Source organism: Gopherus flavomarginatus, chromosome 1 (genome assembly GCF_025201925.1).
Source record: "Gopherus flavomarginatus isolate rGopFla2 chromosome 1, rGopFla2.mat.asm, whole genome shotgun sequence".
NCBI classification, from domain to species: Eukaryota; Metazoa; Chordata; order Testudines; family Testudinidae; genus Gopherus; species Gopherus flavomarginatus.
In genome coordinates, this window is record NC_066617.1 from 151637064 (window position 1) to 151658499 (window position 21436).

Genomic DNA, 21436 nt, shown 5'->3' on the forward strand with positions numbered 1-21436 from the left:
CAGGTGCACAATTCAACTGATCATCTGATTTGGTGTCTGGGAAGAACTCCCCAACCCCAGGGGCATATCAGCATGAATAAGGGTGTGCCTGTGGAGCTGTGAGCAGGAACCTCCATTAGGATCAGATGGGTACATCATACACCATCACCTGCTATATCCTGAGACTATTGGAATGAGGAAATATTCTTGAACCTTGGACATTCTCATCTCATATGTTTCTAAACATTTGATTTCTTTTGAGATGTGTCATTATCTCATGACACTCACACACATTTTTTTACCTATACAGTTTTAATATAATACAGCACAGCAGGGGAAGGGAATAAGTGCTCCATCGGGAAGCCAGAATCCCATAAGCAGTTGCTAGATTTGGTCAAAAGATTCATATTCTCTTACTGAGACAACATGAGTGATTTTGTATCAGCCCATTTGGAGACAGCTCCACTGCCTGCAATGTAAAACTGTTCCAGTGCTTGCATAGAGAGCATACACTGCCAACAAGAGATACAGACAGATGGGACAAATTCAGCCACAACATGAGCTGGCATAGACTCTGAAAGGGCCATGCAACTGTTTAAAGCTGGGCAAAAACTGGTTTTCATTACTTTAGCTCATTTGTCAATCTCCAGCACATTCAGTACAAAAAGTGATAGTTCTGCTGGGAAGTGCAGGAGACTGGGAGTCAGGACTCCAGCTTTTGTCCCCTAGCTCTGTCAGCAAATCACTGCATGACCTTGGGCAGTGTAACCCATTTCATATGCTCGCTCTCGCTCTCTCTCTGTCTCTCTCTGGGGTTTCTTTCATGATTCCCTAATATCAAGCTGAATTCTCCTCTCCACTCCATCTCTGGTCAAAAGGTTGTAGAACCAGAGCAAACTGAGCAAAGGGGACCTTTTTGTCTGGAGAAATGGGAAATTTTCCCTGAAGGCGAGGTGTGTGTTAGGGAGGCAACAATCCCCCTGGAGGGAACTAAATAATGTCCATTTATACCTAGGCTGTTGAATACATCACAGAGAATAATCCTGCAGTGGCTGGAAAGGGGTTGGTTCAGTCGTGTCCTCAGACATCTCTTCCATCGCTAATAGCTATGATGAAACATGACACAGATGTTCCCCCTGCAAGGGAAGAAGGGAGAAGCTGGGGCTGTGGCTCACAATGTTTGTGGGAGGGGACAGGGCAGGGGACTGAGCTACTGGGTGAAACCTGATCTCAGCTCAGCTCCTCACAGGGAATGGGGGAGGGAGAGTTTTTGTCCAGGGGCTGCACCCGCTTGGCTCAGTGTGCGGCTCCAGGCGCAGTAATAGAGCCCCGTGTGGTTGGGGAAGAGGCTATCTGTGCTCAGCGTGAAGTTCTGCTGGGTCGGTCGGGCAGCTTTAAAGTGTTTCTCCGAACTGTCGTCAATCATATCCTTGCCTCTGGAGAGAAAGAGCAGGTGCAGGGCTCCTCCCTGGGGAGGCTGCCGGTACCAGTACATCCAGGAGGTTGAACTGTATCCCTGCAGGTAGCAGTGCAGCTGGACGGAGGAGCCGGGAGACAGAGAAATGAATCGGGGGGTCTGGTGGAGAGTCTGAGAGCGCCCGTCTGTGAATGAGACACAGAGATGAACAGAGAAAGAAAGAGGAAAGGAGTCCGAAAGAGAGAAGGCAGGTAAATGGCAATGAGAAATATCGCTCAGTTTTCCCCTTACAGTGCGGGAGGGTCAGGAGAGTGAGAAGCAGCCACAGTCGCATCGGCATCTTCCTGCCCTGCAAACTCACTGATCGCAGAGCACGACGCATCGTCTCTCTAAGGCCGCATATGCTGCTCCTCAGACATTGGACACCAATATTCGAATTCTCCCTTCACACGTTCCCTCTCTCCCCCTCTCGACCCACAATTTGTGATGCTCTTTTTCTGACCCTTTATACACCTCACTCTCGCCTTCTCTTTGACATTCCCTTCTATTCCACTCCTCCCTTTCCCCCAGTCTCCTCTCTCTGTCCCTCCTCTTCCCTCCCTCGAACTGCTCAAGCACAAATCACATTATTTCCGTACCTCTGTCACTGTTCCTGTCACCCAGACCTTCCTACTCAAACCTCAGCCACCAGTGGGCTTTGCAAAGCTCTCCAGGTTTGGTCAGGTTATAGAATTTCACGATTCAGCTAACAGAGCTTCCTGTCCACCTCCCCTGTTCCTGGACCTTTCCCTGTAAAGCTGTTTGAAATTATCTTTCTCCCTCACACACACACACACACACACACTCATGACAGAACAGGAAAACGCTGCTGCCCTCTTTCCCTCTGGCTAATCCAAGGCACTCCAAGCCCCGGTAATATTCCCCAATAACTCCTCTTAGGGGCAACACATTGCAAGAGATGGATATACTGGGGACCCTACCAAAAACAGTGACAAGCACCTTCACCACTGTGTCAGCCCAGGCACCAGCAACCAATGCTAGCACAGGGTCACAGTTTAAGTGAGGGAAGAGAGACAGAAGATGGGTGTCTGGTTGCCATGGGACGGCAGGTAGATTGGCCCCTCTGTTAGGGAGAGATCAAAATTTGGGATAATAAGGAAGAAAAGGGGGATCTCCAGTGGGGAGGGGTATGTCTGGTTTGACTGATGTTTGTAGCACTGCTTCCTGGCCTATGACCCAGCAAATCCAGCCCTGATGTCATTGCATTATTGAATACTACTTAGCAATTAAATGTTAAGTAAGCAATTAAAACATGCCCCTACTCCAACTGTTGCTAATGGCAGAGTGTCCATGACTTCACTAGGCTCAGGAGTTGCAAGTTTCCCCACAACTCTTTGAGGTTATACGTTACATGTGAACAAGCTGAGGCACAGAGATGCCTTTAAATGTCTAGTCAGAGACTGAACTGGGAGATGAACTTAGAAGTTCCTGACTTCTGGCCTCACTCTTCAAAACAAAAGCAGCCCAGTCTGAACCCAGGGTTCTTTAGCAGATCTGTTGCATCAGCACTTCCAGCAAAGAGATGAGTGGTGAATGGAGAGAGAGTGACACACACTGGCAGCACAGTGGAAATGTAGCCTCTGAATCCTAGAGCTGTGGTTCTAACATTGCAGTGAATGGGACTGTTCCTCGGTCCACAGGGATCTATGCTAGCTTTTTACATGCAACATCAGGGCCTAAGATAAAAATAGTTGTGGGTCATTCATGTTTTCTGTAGATGTTTTATATACTGTAATGGGACAAGTCCAGATGGCTACAGTACAGTACTGAGGAACAGGAATGTTAGCCCCAGGCTAAACAAATTCCTAGTATCGTGGTAACCAAAAGGCAGTTGCTCCAGGTTAATCAAGGCACCTGGGGTCAATTAAGATCTTTCTAGAAGGCAATGGAGATAGCTACTTTAATTAGAACACCTGCAGCCTATCAAGGCAGGGGAATCAGGGCATCTGGGTTTAGAAAGGAGCTCACTCCAGTCAGGCAGGGAGGAGCCAGAGGAGAGAAAGCACGTGTGAGGAGCTGGGAGAAAGAGGCACAAGGAGCTGAGACTGAGGGGATGTGCTGCTGGAGGATTGAGGAATTATCAGACAATCAAGCGTTATCAGACACCAGGAGGAAGATCCTGTGGTGAGGATAAAGAAGGTGTTTGGAGGAGGCCATGGGGAAGTAGCCCAGGAAGTTGTAGATGTCATGCAGCTGTTACAGGAGGAACTATAGACAGCTGCAATCCACAGGGCCCTGGGCTGGAACTCGGAGTAGAGGGCGGGCCCGGGTTCCCCCCAAACCTCACAACTCCTGATCAGACACAGGAGGAGTTGACCCAGACTGTGCGTTCTACCAGAGGGGAAGATCACTGAGGTGAGCAAATTCGCCAATAAGCACAGAACCCACCAAGGTAGAGGAGGAACTTTGTCACAAGTGGTGTCATAAGAGGAATTTTTGGTGTGCACAGCGCGGCGGAAGAAGGATGATGATTTTAAAAAAAAAAAAGAGAGAGGGTTAATTTTTTTTGTCACCACAATGAATGACGTAGTGCGGGCACTGATACAAGTCACGGCGGCCCAGCAGGAGACTACCCATGTCCAGCCAGCCGCCCAGCAAGAAGCAGTGCAGCTGCAGCAAGAGACTAATTGCCTGCTGATGGACCAAGCTGCTCAAGACCGAGCTATGTTGCGGGAACTGGTTAAACAGGTAAAGACCCTTATAGAGTTGAACTGTGGCCATGATGGGACACGGCTCATACGGGCTAGTCATTGGCTGCAGAAAATGACGCGGGAGGATGATATAGAGGCACACTTTCTGGCCTTTGAGAGGACAGCAGTATGGGAGGCCTGGCCTCGAGATCAGTGGTCTGGCATCCTTGCCACATTCCTGTGTGGGGAGGCCCAGGCGGCCTACCATGATCTGCCTGAAGAGGCTGCAGCAGACTACTCCCAGCTGAAGGCAGAGATCCTGGCCAGATCTGGGGTAACGACTGCAGTGCAGGCCCAGTGGTATCATGAGTGAAGGTATCAGGAAGACCAAACCCCGCAGTCCCAATTGTATGACCTCATCCATCTCACATGAAAGTGGTTGCAAACAGAGTCCCGGAGTCCGGAAGAGGCACTGGTTATTGACCGGTACATGAGGGCACTGCCACCAGATCTCCGCAAATGTGTAGGCCAGAACGATCCGTCCACCTATGACAAGATGATCACGCTGGTAAAAAGATGCATGACAGCCAGGGAATTGACCCGACTACCCAAGGAAAGCCCCTTTCGTAGCAAACACTCAACCCCAACCCTGGAAGGTAGGACAGCCAAACCCCTGGGGAGTCCTAGGTGGAGGAAGAAGGGGGCTGAAAACCAGCAGAGACTCCAGAAGGAAGGGATTGGCCTGAGTGGGGGGAACCCTGGGACTAAACCCCCTAGCCCACATGATAGGAGAATGATTAGAAACAATTATAGATGTTATGCATGTGGGGAGTGGGGACACATAGCAGCACAGTGTCCCAGCACCGAGGAGCCTATGCAATGCAACTTGGGGGACTGGGAGGTTCCATGCGCCCTGTAGGGGACCCCGGAAGATATTGTTACGGTCTAGCTAGGGCCTGCTCTTTCTCAAGGAGAGGTTATTAGCGGACATAAGTTGCTAGCAGTTGCTGCTTTTAACCGGTTAGAACTGCCCTGTGTGGGAAGCCCCGGTGTTTTGGGGAACTGCAGAAAGTCCCTGGCCTGAGGCCAGGGGAGGCGGCCATTGCTGTTGGAAAGTCCCCCATTGCATATGTAGAGGCTGCTTTGCATGATATTAGCATGATGCTATAATTGCTATGGGGTGGGGCTTGCGCGTTCGACTTCGCACCTGGCCAAGCTGTTCGGGCGTTGGACTCCCCAAGCCAGTGGCAGCAACGCGTGGAGTCCCTGTTGCGGGTGTGTCACTTAACCTTCATTAAAGCCAATTAACTCACCTGTGTGTGTGGGCCTCGTGCTTGCAGAGCATCCAGGCACGTAACACGCCCTTATCCACCTTGTGGGTGTTGCATTAGCCCCGCATAACTACATCAGGCTGGTGAAGATAAATGGAGCAGAGACTACAGCACTTGTGGACTCGGGGAGTGCTATCACCCTCATATCGGGTAAGCTGGCAAAAAGTAGCCAGCTGCTGCAAGCCAAACGCATAGCACTGACATGTGTGCATGGGGCCATGAGCCATTACCCCACCATCCCAGTGGAGATAGAGGTTCAGGGGAACCCCATTAAGGTGACAGTGGGCATAGGTCCTAAACTCCCATATCCTGTAGTTATTGGGAGGGACTATCCAGGGTTTGATAAGTTACTCCCCCCAGAGAGGCTGGAGGGAGGTGGAGACCCTGTTGGCAGCGACTCATCACTGGGGGAATGTCAACCCCCAATGTTTTCTGAGTTTTCTCAGGATCTATTCTCAGACCCCCGAAAGGCCAAGAAGACAAAAAGAGAAAGGAAAGCCGCGAAGGCTTTGGGAACCTGGATCCTGACCCAGGGCCAGAAGACCACGCTAGTAGGCAGATGGACTTGAGCAGCCATCAGAGAAACTACCAACACAGAAGGTGAGCCAGAGGCTGGCCCCAGCCGTGATGGCAATGAGCCGTTGGAAGAAGCAGAAGCCGGCCCCTGGGAGCTCAGGCAGGTTAGTCCTGGGAGAGAGACTTTCGGACGGGACCAGGCAGAGGACCCTAGATATGATAACGTCAGGAAAGAGGTGGCTGAGATAGATGGGATACCAGTGGAGGGGAAGGTCCGGGGTCCAGGACCCTACTTTATAGTGAAGAAAGATCTCCTGTACCATGTGGTACAAATGCAGGAGCAGAAGATTCATCAACTTCTGGTGCCACGAAAACATCAAAAAGCCATATTGAGCCTCACCCGCAGTCACCTGTTTGGAGGACACTTAGGGGTACAGAAAACCCAGGCCAGGATCCTGCAGAGGTTCTTCTGGCCAGGAGTTCATGAAGATATCAGGTGATACTACACCTCTTGTCCAGAATGTCAACTACATAGCCCTTGCTCACACTTATGGGCCCCTTTGATACCTCTTCCAATAATAGAGGTACTATTTGAACGCATAGCCATGGATCTGATTAGGCCACTAGAGAAGACAGCTCAGGGCCACCAATATGTGCTGGTTGTACTAAACTATGCAACCCGATACCCAGAAGCTGTCCCCCTACACAACACAGCTTCCAAGACAATAGCTAAGGAACTAGTACAGATCTTTTCCCGGGTTGGGCTACCCAAGGAGATACTGACTGATCAAGGGACACCTTTCGTTTCCAAGTTGATGAAAGATCTCTGTTCATTGCTCCATGTACAAGCTCTATGGACCTCTGTATACCATCCACAAACAGACGGTCTTGTAGAAAGATTCAATAGGACCCTCAAGCCATGATCAGGAAAGTGGTGAGCTGGGATGGGAAAGACTGGGATACCCTATTGCCTTACCTCATGTTCGCCATCCGAGTAGTTCCAAAAGCCTCCACAGGTTTCTCTCCGTTCGAACTACTATATGGGCGCCACCCCCGAGGCATGTTGGATATAGCCAGAGAAGCCTGGGAAGAGGAGCTAAATCCCAGAAGGAACATAGTCAAGCATGTGCTACAGATGAGGGATCGGATAGCCCGAGTTACACCCATTGTATGGGAACACCTGGAGAAAGCACAGGAGACCCAATGGACCCATTATAACTACCAAGCAAAGCTTCGACGGTTCCAACCAGGGGATCGAGTAATGGTCCTGGTGCCCACAGTGGAAAGAAAGCTGTTGGCCCAGTGGCAGGGACCCTATGAAGTGATTTAAGCCATGGGAGAGGTAAACTATAAGGTGCGGCAACCAGGCCACAGGAAACCGGAGCAAATTTACCACAACAATCTTTTAAAACCTTGGCATGATCGAGAGGCATGCTTAGTCACCCAGGAGACCTTTCTCCAGGAGGATAACTTACATGAGCAAGTGAAGATATCACCCGACTTGACGCCAATCCAAAAAATCGAGGCAGACCACATAATTAATCGCAACCGAGATGTGTTCTCTACAAAACCGGGGCGGATGACTGAGACCTATCACCATATCCGCACGATCCCCGGAGCCAAGGTAACACTGAGACCCTACCGAATCCCAGCAGCCAAAAGAGAAGAAATCAAAGCCGAAGTAAAGAAAATGTTAGAATTAGGCATTATTGAAGAATCCTACAGTCAGTGGTGCAGTCCAGTCGTTCTAGTGCCCAAACCTGATGGTACCGTGAGATTCTGTAATGACTTTCACAGATTGAATGAAGTATCCCAATTCGATGCATACCCCATACCACTCATCGACGAACTGGTTGACTGATTCAGTAGTGCCCGATTCTTGACTACACTGGATCTGACAAAAGGGTATTGGTAGATTCCCCTGATCAAAGAAGCTAAAAAAAAGACAACGTTTTCCACCCCAGACGGTCTATTCCAGTACACTGTCCTCCCTTTTGGGTTACATGGGGCCCCAGCCACATTCCAGCGCCTCATGGATAAGCTGCTGTGCCCCCATACTAGTTATGCAGCTGCATACCTAGATGAAGTTATCATCCATACACCAGACTGGGGAACCCACTTGGAGAAAGTTGAGGCAGTACTACGCACCTTAAGGCGGGCTGGCCTCACCGCTAATCCTGCTAAATGTGCCATAGGACTAGCAGAGGCTAGGTACCTGGGATATATTGTAGGAAGGGGTATAGTGAAGCCCCAAACTAATAAGCAAGAGGCAATTCAAAACTGGCCCCTGTCCACCCGAAAGAAGCAGGTCCATGCGTTCCTAGGCGTGGTAGGCTACTACCTATGTTTTATTCCCCACTTTGCCAGTAGGGCAAGTCCTCTAACGGTCCTGGTGAAGGCCCGAGGTCCAGACATGGTGAAGTGAACCGACGCAGCAGAGGGGGCATTTTTAGACCTTCGGATGGCTCTCTGTAAGACCCCATACTCATAGCCCCGGACTTTACCAAGGAATTTATTTTACAGACAGATGCTGCTGAGGTGGGGTTGGGGGCGGTTCTGTCACAAATGATTGGAGAAGAAGAACACCTGATCCTCTATCTAAGCAGAAAGTTGTTCCCAAGAGAACAGACATATGCAGTAGTCGAGAGAGAATGCCTTGCTGTCAAATGGGCCATGGAGACACTGCATTATTACCTCTTAGGCCGGCGATTTATTCTTGTGACGGACCATGCACCCCTCCAGTGGATGCAAAGAAATAAGGAAAAGAATGCAAGGGTCACCAGTTGGTTCTTATCCCTCCAACCATTCCACTTCCGCATACGGCACAGGGCTGGATGCGACCATGGCAATGCTGATGGTCTTTCACGAGCACACTGGCTGGCATCCCAAGTTGCCCAACCCTATGCTGTTGAGCTGAGGGTGGGGATATGTGATGGGGCAAGGCCAGATGGCTACAGTAAAGTACTGAGGAACAGGTATGTTAGCCCCAGGCTAAACAAATCCCTAGTACCATGGTAACCAAATGGCAGTTGCTCCAGATTAATCAAGGCACCTGGGGCCAATTAAGAGCTTTCTAGAAGGCAGTGGAGATAGCTACTTGAATTAGAACACCTGCAGCCAATCAAGGCAGGCGAATCTGGGTACCTGAGTTTAAAAAGGAGCTCACTCCAGTCAGGCGGGGAGGAGCCAGAGGAGAAGGAGCGCGTGTGAGGAGCTGGGAGCAAGAGGCACAAGGAGCTGAGACTGAGAGAGTGTGCTACTGGAGGATTGAGGAATTATCAGACAATCAAGCATTATCAGACACCAGGAGGAAGGTCCTGTGGTGAGGATAAAGAAGGTGTTTGGAGGAGGCCATGGGGAAGTTGCCCCTGGAGTTGTAGCTGTCATGCAGCTGTTACAGGAGGCACTATAGACAGCTGCAATCCACAGAGCCCTGGGCTGGAACTTGAAGTAGAGGGAGGGCCTGGGTTCCCCCCAAACCTCGCAACTCCTAATCAGACACAGGAGGAGTTGACCCAGACTGTGGGTTCCACCACAGGGGAAGATCACTGAGGTGAGCAAATCTGCCAATAAGCGCAGAACCCACCAAGGTAGAGGAGGAATTTTGTCACAATACTTGGTTTAGAGAGCAAAATATTTGGTTTATTGTGGGAATTAAAAGCAAAAGAGAATATTTTAAATGTTACAATATTTCTTTGTATAACTTTCAGTTTATACAGTCTACATGGCTGAAGATAAAAAGGGAAATAAACAGAGGTAGTGTCATGGTAAAGGTCTACTGCAGGCCACCAAATCAAAAAGAGGAGCTGGATGAGGCATTTTTAGACTAAATAGTAGAAGAGTTCAAAGCACAGGATAAATGAGGGACTTTAACTACCCAGATATCTGTTGGAAAACAACACAGCAGGACACAAACTGTCCAACAAGTTCTTGGAATGTGTAGAGGACAACTCTTTGTTTCAGGAAGTACCTAAGGAGGCAGCTATTTTTGGTTTGATTCTAACTAATAGGGAAAAACTGGTTAAGAATCTGAAGGTGGAAGGCAACTTGGGTGCAAGTGATTGTGAAATGTTAGAGTTATAGTACACTTATCCATTTAAACTTTTTCCTACATATTTGCACTTTTATAATGCTTTTAAACTCATTAACAGCGATTTCTCCTTGTTTCCACTTTTTGTAAGATTTCATTTTGATTTTCAGGTCCTTAAAGAGCTCCTGATACAGCCAAAATGGTCTCTTACTAGTTTTCCTATTACTAGTTTTCCTATCTTTCCTCCACATTGGGAGAGTTTGCTATTATACCTTTAATATTGTTTCTTTTAGACTATGTCTATACTACAAAGATAAGTCAACCTATGTTAGGTCGACTTACAGCCATTGCATTAATTACTGCAATGGTTGATGTCCATACATACTACCCTCCTTGGGTCAGTGGTGCATGTCCTCACCAGGAGCGCTTTCACTGACCTAAGAAGGGTTGTGTGGGGAACTGAGAGCTGGGTCTCTCAGCTTTGCTGGCAGCTGCCAGATGGGAGCCCAGCTGCCTCACAGGGGCTGCCTCTCCTCTCAGCTCCCCTTTCCCTGCTTGCTTTTGTCCACAAAACTGTGTAGTATAGTTGGGTTTAGAAACTGCCAGCTTTCCTGAATTCATGTTTCCCTATGATTTCCTTCCCATGGAACCAAACTTTTCAGTCTCTTGAGTTTGTTGAAGTCTTCTTTGTTGAAGTCCATTGTTTTTAGCCTATTGCTCTCAGTCCTTCTTTTTCTCAGAATCATGAACTCTATCATTTCACAATCACTTATTCCATCCCCGTGTTACTGGGGGAAGACTTGGCCAACCAGGTGAAGCGGGCCAAGAAAGTAAGAATGGTTACCCACAGCCAAACCAGGCAAGCTTCCAGACCCATTCCTGTTCCTGAGCTGTCCACAGAGGCCCTGTCTGTGTTACCAGAAACCCAGACAAAGGTAGTGGACCCAGATCCCCTGCCAACGACTGAAAGAGCCACAGTGACTCCAGTTCCAGACCCAGAACTGGAAAAGCAACAAGCACCAGCACCAGCAATTGCAAACCAATCTTCAACCCCAAAGCCAGAGGGCACCAGCGAGCCTGAACTGGAAGAAGCCGCAAACAACCATACCCAAGAGGCTCCACCAGAGCCTGAAATACCACTTGGGGCACCAGCGGAAAGCGGTTCCCCAACAACCGAAACAACCCCATCACCTACACCGCTTCCAGTGGGACCAAGCCCAAGCCCAAGTCCACAGTCCAAGGAAGAACTGGTGTCTCCAGCCTCAAGGGAACAGTTCCAGACTGAGCAGGAAGCAAATGACGGCCTTCAGAAAGCTTGGGCGGTGGCAAGGAGCACCCCACCACCTCTCAGCTCTTCTAACCGATCCTGGTTTGTTATAAAACAAGGACTTTTATACAAGAAAATTCTTTCTGGTGGACACCAGAAAAAATGGCAGTGGCAAAAACAGTTGGTGGTTCCAACTAAGTACCGAGGAAAGCTCTTAAGCTTAGCCCATAATTATCCCAGTGGCCATGCTGGGGTGAACAGAACCAAAAACAGGGTGGGGAAGTCCTTCCATTGGGAGGGGATGGGCAAGGATGTTGCCAAGTATGTCCGGTCTTGTGAGGTGTGCCAAAGAGTGGGAAAGCCCCAAGACCAGGTCAAGGCCCCTCTCCAGCCACTTCCCATAATTAAAGTCCCACTTCAGCAAGTAGCTGTGAATATTCTGGGTCCTTTGGTGGAGGGAAGCTTGTGTGTGTGTTCTTTGTTCTTTGTCTGTGTTGTGATTCAAGGAGTTTGAAGCATGGTGATCTCCTGGTGTACCCAGGGCGGGAAAGATCTGGGAGGAAGAAAGAAGGGGGAAGGGAAATGGTTTATTCCCCTTTGTTGTGAGATTCAAGGAATTTGGGTCTTGGGGTCCCCAGGGAAGGTTTTGGTGAGACCAGAGTTTATCAGGCACTCCAAGTCCTGATTGGTGGCAGCTTATCAGATCTAAGCTGGTAATTAAGCTTAGAGAAATTCATGCTGGTACCCCAATTTTTGGACTCTAAGGTTCAAATTGGGGAAAGATACCATGACAAAAGGAGATTCCACCACCTCCCTAGGTAACCCATTCCAGTGCTTCACCACCCTCCTAGTGAAAAAGTTTTACCAAATATCCAATCTAAACCTCCCCCACGGCAACTTGAGACTCCTTGTTCTGTCATCTGCTACCACTGAGAACAGTCTAGATCCATCCTCTTTGGAACCCTCTTTCAGGTAGTTGAAAGCAGCTATAAAATCCCTCCTCATTCTTCTCTGCTGCAGACTAAACTATCCCAGTTCCCTCAGCCTCTCCGCATAAGTCATGTGCTCCAGCCCCCTAATTTTTTTTGTTGCCCTCTGCTTGACTCTTTCCAATTTTTCCACATCCTTCTTGTAGTGTGGGGCCCAAAACTGGACACAGTACTCCAGATGAGGCCTCACCAATGTCGAATAGAGGGGAATGATAACATCCGTCGATCTGCTGGCAATGCCCCTACTTATACAGCCCAAAATGCCATTACCCTTCTTGGCAACAAGGGCACACTGTTGACTCTTATCCAGCTTCTCATCTACGTCGTGCTCATAGGTTTGCTGACATTTCTCATAGGCAATATGTCCTTTCTCCAGGGGTTATTTTATTATCTGTTTTTCCTTGAGAAAACAGACATAATAACAAGACAGACATAATAAAACAGTCATGCCCAAGGGAAACATTTAGAGCCAAATTCTGCAGATGCTAAGATGAGGATTCCACTTCCCAGACTAAAACTTACTTGGTCCCCAGAGCTACATGACTAGACACTAGCCTATGCAGACCCCTATCTTTGTCTCACTGAGCAGGGATCAGTCTCCCAGCATGGGGTTTTATGTAGCTCTAGTCCACAGCTCTGGTTCCTTCCTAGCACTGGTGATCAGGATCTGTTTGTGTTTCCCAAAGACGCAGGGGAAACACCCTGGGGAGGGGTCATCGTAACCTCTATACTCCTGGCTAGGTGTTGAAGAGTCCCAGACTTCTCAGTGGCTGATGTGGACAGACTCCAGACTGCCTTTCCCTTTTGTTAATCCTGGTGGTTATATCTCCAGCAACATTTTATGGACTGGTGTGGGGCAAAGAGGGGATGAGAGGGAAACTGCTGGCCCCATTGGTTGGATGGAATATAACAGACCAGTCATTTACATGTGAGTGAGATTCCACTACCATCTGAATAAACAGAGCTGTTGCTTAACATAATGGGGAAGAAATCTGTGTTTTGGGAAGCTCGAGAGATCCCGTGTCCACTCATGTGTGTGGTCAGTTCAGAACCATAGGGGCCTGCATGTTTCTTGACACATGAAAAAGTATCATGGTAGTTAAAGCAGAGGACTGGATGTGACAATACATACTATTTATTCCACTGCCACTGAGTTCTGTTTTTGCACGTGTGAACGTCACTGAACTTCTCTGTGCCTCAGTTTACCCATCTGAAAGTGCAGACAAGAATCCTTCCCTGCCTTACAGGATAGTATTGTGGAGCTATACTCAGTAATGTCTGTAAAGCGCTTTGAGACCCTCAGGTATTAGGGGCTTTTCAAGGGCAAAATATAGTTATTCCCACACGACTGCCTATGCATATGGCAGGAATGTATCCTAGATGACTCCCCCATCCCTCTCCCACAGGCTTCTCTCCAGCATCCACAGAGAATTAGCCTTGTTGCTTCCCTGTGGTGGCAGCCAGCCTGCTGCTTCCTGTGCTGAGGCTACAGAGAGACAAGGAACAGATGAGGTTTTTGTAGTGGGAGGAGGAGACTCTGAAGCACTGTGTCTAAGTTGCTGGCGCAGAAATACACAGCCAAGTCCTCTGGCTGCACAGAATAGATGTTCAAGCGAAAGAGATCATTCTGTGGCTGGTCAGCCTGGAAGCGATCAGTAATCTTTCCTTTTTCACTTTCTTTTTTGTTGTAGAAATGAATGAGGAACTGCATTCCCTGACCTGGATCCTATCGGTACCAGAACATGTTGTTGTGCCCATAGGACTGTTGACATCTCAGATAGGCAGGGTGTCCTCTCTCCAGCACCAGACTTGGTGTTTGGGTTATTTTAGCATCTGCTTGGCCTATGGGGCAAAGAGAAAACAAAGATACTAAAACAATCAGCTCAGGGGGAATCATTTAGATACGAATTCTGCAAATACTATGACATGGATTTCAATGTCTTACTTGCTCCTAAGAGACACATGGCTACACACCAGACTATGCACACCCCCATCTGTGTCTCACCGATCAAGGTATCAGTCCCCCAGCATGGGAAGGGACCAGAGCTACTAAAACCCCAACACTGATGGGTGGGCTCTGGGTCATGTCTGGGAGGGGGAGAGGACATGCTCTGGGAAGGGCTGGTTATCTCATACTGAAACCCTGGCTAGGTGTTCAAGATTCATAACTGGAGAAGTTGGGCAGGGCATCAGGTTAATCTCCTCTAATCTCTCAGGGACAGAGAATCTAATTTACACCTGAATAGTCCATCTGAGGCTATGTCTATACTACTGCGGTAAAAGTCTAGCTATGCTACACAATTCCAGCTATATGAATGCACAGAGCCCCCCCGGCCACCCTTGCACCTAGGAGCTGGAAGGATATGCCAGCCACTTCTGGGAGCTGTGCGGAGTAGGCCACTGCAGCCAACTGGACTTTTAATGGCCTGGTCAGCCGTGCTGACTGGAGCCACCAGGGTCCTTTTTCAACTGGGCATTCCAGTCAAAAATCGGATGCCTGGCAAGTCAACCCTAGAGCTTGCTAGGTTAGCTAGACTCACCCTCCACTTTGATACACATCATTGAGATAGTTTTCTTATAAAACAAGAGTAAATTTATTAAGCAAGACCAGAGATTTAAGGGATTACAAGCAAAAGAAAAAAAGACAGGGATGGATACAAACAAAACAAAATAAAACCCACTTTCTAGTGACTAAAAGTTAATCTTACCAAGTTACAATCTTTATCTAAAGCAATTTCCTTACTCACATCAAGTTACCAGCCTCTCAAGCCCTATAGACTAAGGGATCCAACTTGTATGGGCTCAAAGGATGCCATCCTCAGTGATGGTGCTAAAACAGAGTTTTGCTTCTGCTTATAGTTCCCCAAACTCATTGCTCTGCCCTCCAGCAATCCCCTTGTTTAGCTTGGTGGCTTTGTTTACCTCATATGTCTGTAACCAAGCTGATCAGATAGGCAAATATACAATACTGCATGTCACCAATTTACATATGATACCTTACCTGACATCTTTGAAATCCATATTATGCCAACAGTGTGTGGAGCAATGAGTGTGTCAGGCCTGATGTGAATTAAAGTATGGGGGACCCTCTGCCTGTTGGCAGTGAGAGGCTTCTCAGGGTCATACCTCCCCTCTTACAATGCTGCAGGAAGGTCAGCCATGGTAAGCCATAGGCAGCAGACCAAAACCTTCTTTCCTGTCTGGGAGAAAACCTGTTTCCCCCTTTGTTTCATCAAAGACTTTAAAGCATAATATCAATGAGTAGACATAATTCCTCATACAGTATTAATGCATCCATTTCACAAGGATATTTTTCACCAATGTGTCGCCAGATTTCATAGAACACTTTACTCATACACTTTAACAGTACAAAAATATCGTACACAATCAGTTGATTCAATTGCTTAGTCTTTCTGGTTCAGAGGCCTTTTCTGCCCCAGCGTGTCTCTATACCACTGATTCTCAAACTTTTGTTTTTCCACAGACCACTTGAAAATTGCTGAGGGTCTCAGCGGACCACTTAATGACCTTACCAAATGTTGTTTGTACTGTTAGCAAACCACTGTAAAGTCCTTTGGATAAAAGTGCTGTGACAAAGTTCCTCCTCTACCTTGCTGGGTCCTCCGCCTATTTGGCAGATTTGCTCACCAGAATGATCTTCCACACAGTCTGGGTCAACTCCTCCTGTGTCTGATAATGCTTGATTGTCTGATAATTCCTCAATCCTCCAGCAGCACACCCCCTCAGTCTCAGATCCTTGTGCCTCTTGCTCCCAGCTCCTCACACACGCTTTCTCTCCTCTGGCTCCTCCCTGTCTGACTGGAGTGAGCTCCTTTTTAAACCCAGATGCCCTGATTCACCTGCCTTGATAGGCTGCAGATGTTCTAATTAAAGTAGCTATTTCCACTGCCTTCTAGAAAGATCTTAATTGGCCCCAGGTGCCTTCATTAACCTGGAGCAACTGCCATTTGGTTACCATGATACTAGGAATTTGGTTAGCCTGGGGCTAACATACCTGTTCCTCAGTACTTTACTGTAGCCATCTGGCCTTGCCCCATCACAATATGTACTGGGGGACAAAGTAAGATTGCATGGGCAACCTTAATTCTGGCATTTCTTAACTTCAGAGTGCTTGATCCAACTGTCTTTTAAATAAGTAATATCATAAATCCTAATGCAAACAGCCTTATGTCACAGACGATCATGGGAATCTTAGGAAGGATGTACCCAACTACTTTTTGTAAATCTAGACCTATCACTGGAAGAGGGAAATTTACAGATTTTATAGCTGCCACATTGTTATGCCTATCACAATAAAGGATTGCCACAGGTGTTATCTGGAGGAGGAGGAGGAGGAGTAGAAGAGGACCGCCTGCTGCTGGGAGACCACGTGAAGACCACTGTGGAGGGGGCTTTTCCGGACTGAGTCTTTTTCAAACTGTGCTCTTGTGGTGGGGGTTTGGACTGTGTCTGCTGGGGCACCGGGGGTGTGGCGTGGAGCCTGCCCCCGGTTCATCCGTGTCCCCCTTCGCCTCCACCACCATCACTGCCCCCTCCACCACCCCCGCTGGCTGTTTTCCTTCTGCTTTGGACTCCTGCCTCTGGGACTGAGCTGCTCGCCTGGCTCACCACGCCCACTTCCATCATTTGGGCCTGCAGCAGCAGCAGCCAACCACTGACTTTTTGGCACAAGTGCCTGTGAGCGCACACCCCCCCTTCCCCTTTGCCACATTTGTCTGCCCCTCCCACTTTCCTCTGCAGCCCTGATAGTCCTGCCCCAGCCCTGTAGTTGTCCTCATGGTCCCTCTACCCCATTTCCAGCTCGCCCTTCCCCCCACCACCCTGTGTTCCCCCAGCCCTGATCGGTCCCCCCCTCGTGCGCCCACGCCCCCTCCCAGGTGCTTGTGCCCTTGTCCATTTAGTTTCCCCTTGTTCACTGCACTCCCCCCTCTGCCGTTGTCCCCTAGTGCAACTAGAGGAGCTGGAACTCCCCTCTGCGTCGGTGCCCTGAAACTCTCCCACCCTTAGGTCCTTGGTTGCTCCCCACGCCCCTTTAGCCTTCCCTTTCTGGCGCCCTCCTCCTCTGACTGCAGCCTAGCAGGGAGGGGTGGTTGCCCACTACCGGGTGCATTATTCAACGAGGGAGGCCCGGTGCTACTTCTGCAAGGCGATGGGGCACGTCCGGAGGGACTGCCCCTTGGCCCAGCACAGAGGAGCGTCCGGGACCCCCGAGCCCCGGCAAGGCACCGGCCCTGTCATCGCTGGTACCCCTGGCTGCCCGGCACCCGAAGCTGCCCCTCCTCCTCCTTCTCGGTCCACCTCTGTGGAGGAGGGTGTGGCGGAGCTACTGCCGGACGTGGGAGAGGGCTCGTCCCAGGGGGAATCCTCCCCAGTTTCTGCTGTCCCACCACTGCCTCCCCGAGTCCCTGAGCCATTGCCCTTGCCCCCTGACCCGACCCCTGTTAGCCAGCCCCCGGATGATGCCATGGAGGGCTGGTCCTTAGTGCAGGGGAAGCGGGGCAAGCGGAAGGCTCGAGTTTTCTTACCTCCTACGGATTCGGAGGCCCCCCGGAAGAGCAGGAAGGGGGGCACCGATGAGTCTTCCACCTTGCCCCCTGATGACTCCCGTTTTGTGGTGTCGGCTGGGGACGCCGTGGCAGCACCGGAGGGTGACACCGCCCCTCCTCCGGGGTCCCTTCCCGTGGAAGCCCCCGAGGGAGCCTCTCTCGCCCCCTTCCCACTCGACGCCTCTGCGAGTGCCGCGGTGGGTATCGCCTCGGGTGCTGGTGGGGAGGGCCCTGGGGTGGTGGATGGTGATCTCCCTCCCATCTACGAGGAGATCAAGGCCCTGGGTTTGACCCTGGTCACGCAGGGGGAGGACGACCCTCTGCCGGCGGGCCTCGATCTGGGCGACCTCACCACGGCCCCCCTGTCCCCGAGTTCCCTTCCCCTAACTGCTGCTTCTGCTCCCACCTCTGAGGGTCCCCTGGAATCTTCCATCGATCTGGCTGCGGGTGGCACTCTGTTGACGGCCGCCGAGCCCCTTGGGGCGACGGCCAGTGCCCCGCTGCCGAGACCCGATTCCCAGGGGGTGTCCCTCTTGGGTGTGGAGGACCCTCCCTCCTTCCTCAGCAGGGACCTCATTGACCAACATCTACCTCTGGATGCCGAGGCTGCCGCACATGCCACAGTGGCTGAGCCCGGCATCGTTAGGGGTCCCCTTCCCACTTTCCAGATCCCTGAGCCTGGCCAGGAGGAGCCACCGTCCGGCGGCTCAACTATAGAGGCTCCGGATCCTGCCTCTACCTGCTTCCCGATTTCTCTCCCTGATCCCTGCCCTACTCCTGTTAGCCCTGTCCTTGTCCCCCCCAACTCCTGTGATGCTAGTGCCACCCCTGGGAATACCCCCCCAGGGAGCGGCTTCACTAGTTTTTTCCTGTCCTGGCCCCCCAGGGGCTGCTGTTCTCCTTCCACCACCCCATCTTCAATCTGGGAGTGAGGCGGGTAGCGTGGCTTCGGCCCATCTGCTGCCACGTCGGGGATCTGCCCCCTGCCTGCCCGCCTCGGTGGGCCACGGGGCTGTGATGGGAGCCCCACTGGGGGACAGTCATTGATCAGTGAACCCGCCCCCCCATGCGCTGAGGGAGGAGCTGCGGGATTTCCTTGAGGACGTCCGTGGCTCCCAGAACAAAGTCCAACTTGAGCTCCAGCGGTGGGGGGATTTCCATCAGGTCCTCCGGGCCACGAGGGCCCTCATGGGGGAGGGTAAGAGGACTGGGAAGCAGGCAGCCGCGGCCTACCGGCAGGTCCGTGTCTTCCATGACTCTTTACTCACCTACGGGGTAGGTCACGGATTGCTGCGCAGCCTGCCGGAGGCCGTGGGCATGTCTGCCGGCGTGGATCCCCACCAGCCCTCCTCATGGCACAGATCATCCTTGCCACTTTAAACACCCGAGGCTGTAGGATGGGTCTCCGCAGGAGCCAGGTGCTCTCCTTCCTCCGGGAGGTGGGGTACTCTGTGGTTTTCCTGCAGGACACCCATACGGATCCAGCCGCTGAAGCTAGCTGGCAGCTGGAGTGGGGGGATGGGGCCTACTTTAGCCACTTCTCGGTCTGCGCGGCTGGAGTGGCGACCCTGTTCTCCCTCGACCTACGGCCCGAGGTGCTGGGGGTTGCCGAGGCTGTGCCGGGTTGCCTGCTGCACCTCTAGGTCCGCATGGAGGGGCTTGTGGTTAATCTCGTCAATGTTTACGCCCCAACATCGGGCCCAGAGAGCCTGCATTTTTATCAGCAGGCATCCGCCTTCCTCGGCTCCCTGGATCCTTGTGAGGGCCTGGTCCTTGGAGGACTTTAACACCACCCTTGAGGAACAGGACAGCTTGGGGACCGAGCAGTATCCGGCCGCCGCGGACGTGCTCCGGGAGATCATCAAACGCCACTCCCTGGTGGACGTCTGACACGACCACCACCCGGACGACGTCTCGAGGTTCACCTTCGTCCGGGTGGAGGCCCATCAGTCGTGCCTTGCCTTGCCACCGTTACAGTTACGGTCTCTCTCTGCGTGGAGAGGCCAGGGCCAGCCTATTGGCACTTTAATAATAGTTTGCTGGAGGATGCGGGCTTCGTGGCGTCCTTCCGGGAGTTCTGGCTGGCCTGGCGAGGGCAGAGGCGCGCGCCTTTTCCTCGGCGCGGCTGTGGTGGGATGTGGGGAAGTTGCACGCCCGGCTCTTCTGCCGTGACTACATTTGGGGCGCCAGCCGACGGAGGGATGCGGCAATAGGGCAGTTGGAGCAGGAAGTCTTGGAGCTGGAGAGGCATCTGGCTGCCAGCCCTGAGGATCCATCCCTCTGCGGAGCGTGCCGGGAGAAGCGGGAGGAGCTCTGGGCCCTCTAGGAACATCGGGCCCGGAGTGCTTTTGTTAGATCCCGCATCCTCCTTCGGGAGATGGATCGCGGCTCCCGCTTCTTCTACGCCCTGGAGAAAAGGAGGGGGGGCCAAGAAGCACATCACCTGCCTCCTGGCGGAGGACGGCACCTCCCTCACGGATCCGGCGGAGATGTGCGAGAGGGCCAGGGCCTTCTACGCGACTCTTTTCTCCCCGGATCGGACCCATCCTAACGCTTGCAGAGTGCTCTGGGATGGATTCCCGACGGTCAGCACAGACGACCGGGACCGGCTAGAGCTGCCTCTCACTCTGGCCGAGTTCTCGGAAGCCCTCCGTCGCATGCCCACCAATAAATCTCCAGGCTTGGACGGGCTGACCATGGAGTTCTACCGCGTGTTCTGGGAAGTCCTCGGCCCAGACCTGGTCACCGTCTGGGCCGAGGCTTTGCAGAGCGGGGTCCTCCCTCTCTCGTGCGGTGAGCCATGCTGGCCTTATTGCCAAAGAGAGGGGACCTCCGCGACTTACAGAATTGGCGTCCCGTCTCGCTCCTCAGCACGGACTACAAAATTGTTGCGAAAACCATCTCGATGTGGCTAGGGTCCGTGCTGGCGGACGTGGTCCATCCAGACCAGACCTACACCGTCCCGGGCCGCAACATCTTTGATAACTTGTATCTGGTCTGGGACCTTCTGGAAGTGGGGTGTAGGGATGGTCTGTCATTCGACCTCTTGTCCCTGGATCAGGAGAAGGCGTTCGACCAGATGGATCACGGGTATCTCCTGGGCACTCTGCGAGCGTTCGGCTTCGGACCCCTGTTTGTGGGTTTTCTCCAGGTGCTGTACGCTTCTGCGGAGTGTCTGGTCAGGCTCAACTGGACCCTGACCGAGCCAGTCAGCTTTGGGCGGGGAGTGCGACAGGGGTGCCCCCTCTTGGGCCAGCTGTATGCTCTGGCGATCGAGCCCTTCCTCTGTCTCCTCCGCAAGAGGTTGACGAGGTTAGTGCTTCAGGAGCTGGGGCTGTGGCTGGTCCTGTCGGCATACGCTGACGATGTGCTCCTCGTGGTCCAGGATCCGGGCGACTTGGCGCGGATGGAGGCTTGCCAGGCTGTGTACTCGGCGGCCTCATCCTCCCGGGTCAACTGGGTCAAGAGCTCTGGCCTGGTGGTCGGGGACGGGTGGCAGGCGAGCTCCCTCCCACCCACGCTTCAGGCCATCCGGTTGAGCGCGGGTCCGCTGCTCTATCTCGGCATATACCTTTCTGCCACGCCTCCGTCTCCGCCGGACAACTGGCAAGATTTGCAGGGCAGGGTGACGGAGCGGCTCCGGAGATGGA

The 21436-nt window shown here is 51.6% G+C and overlaps 1 gene segment (V, D, J or C); it reads right to left on the minus strand.

Moving 5' to 3' along the window:
- Positions 1–1222: 1222 nt before the first annotated feature.
- Positions 1223–21436, minus strand: part of LOC127043115 (T cell receptor beta variable 24-1-like) — an 82255-nt gene continuing 62041 nt past the window's right edge. Inside the window, 1 exon segment of the V gene segment in view lies at positions 1223–1581. Within this exon segment, the coding sequence occupies positions 1223–1581 (359 nt within the window).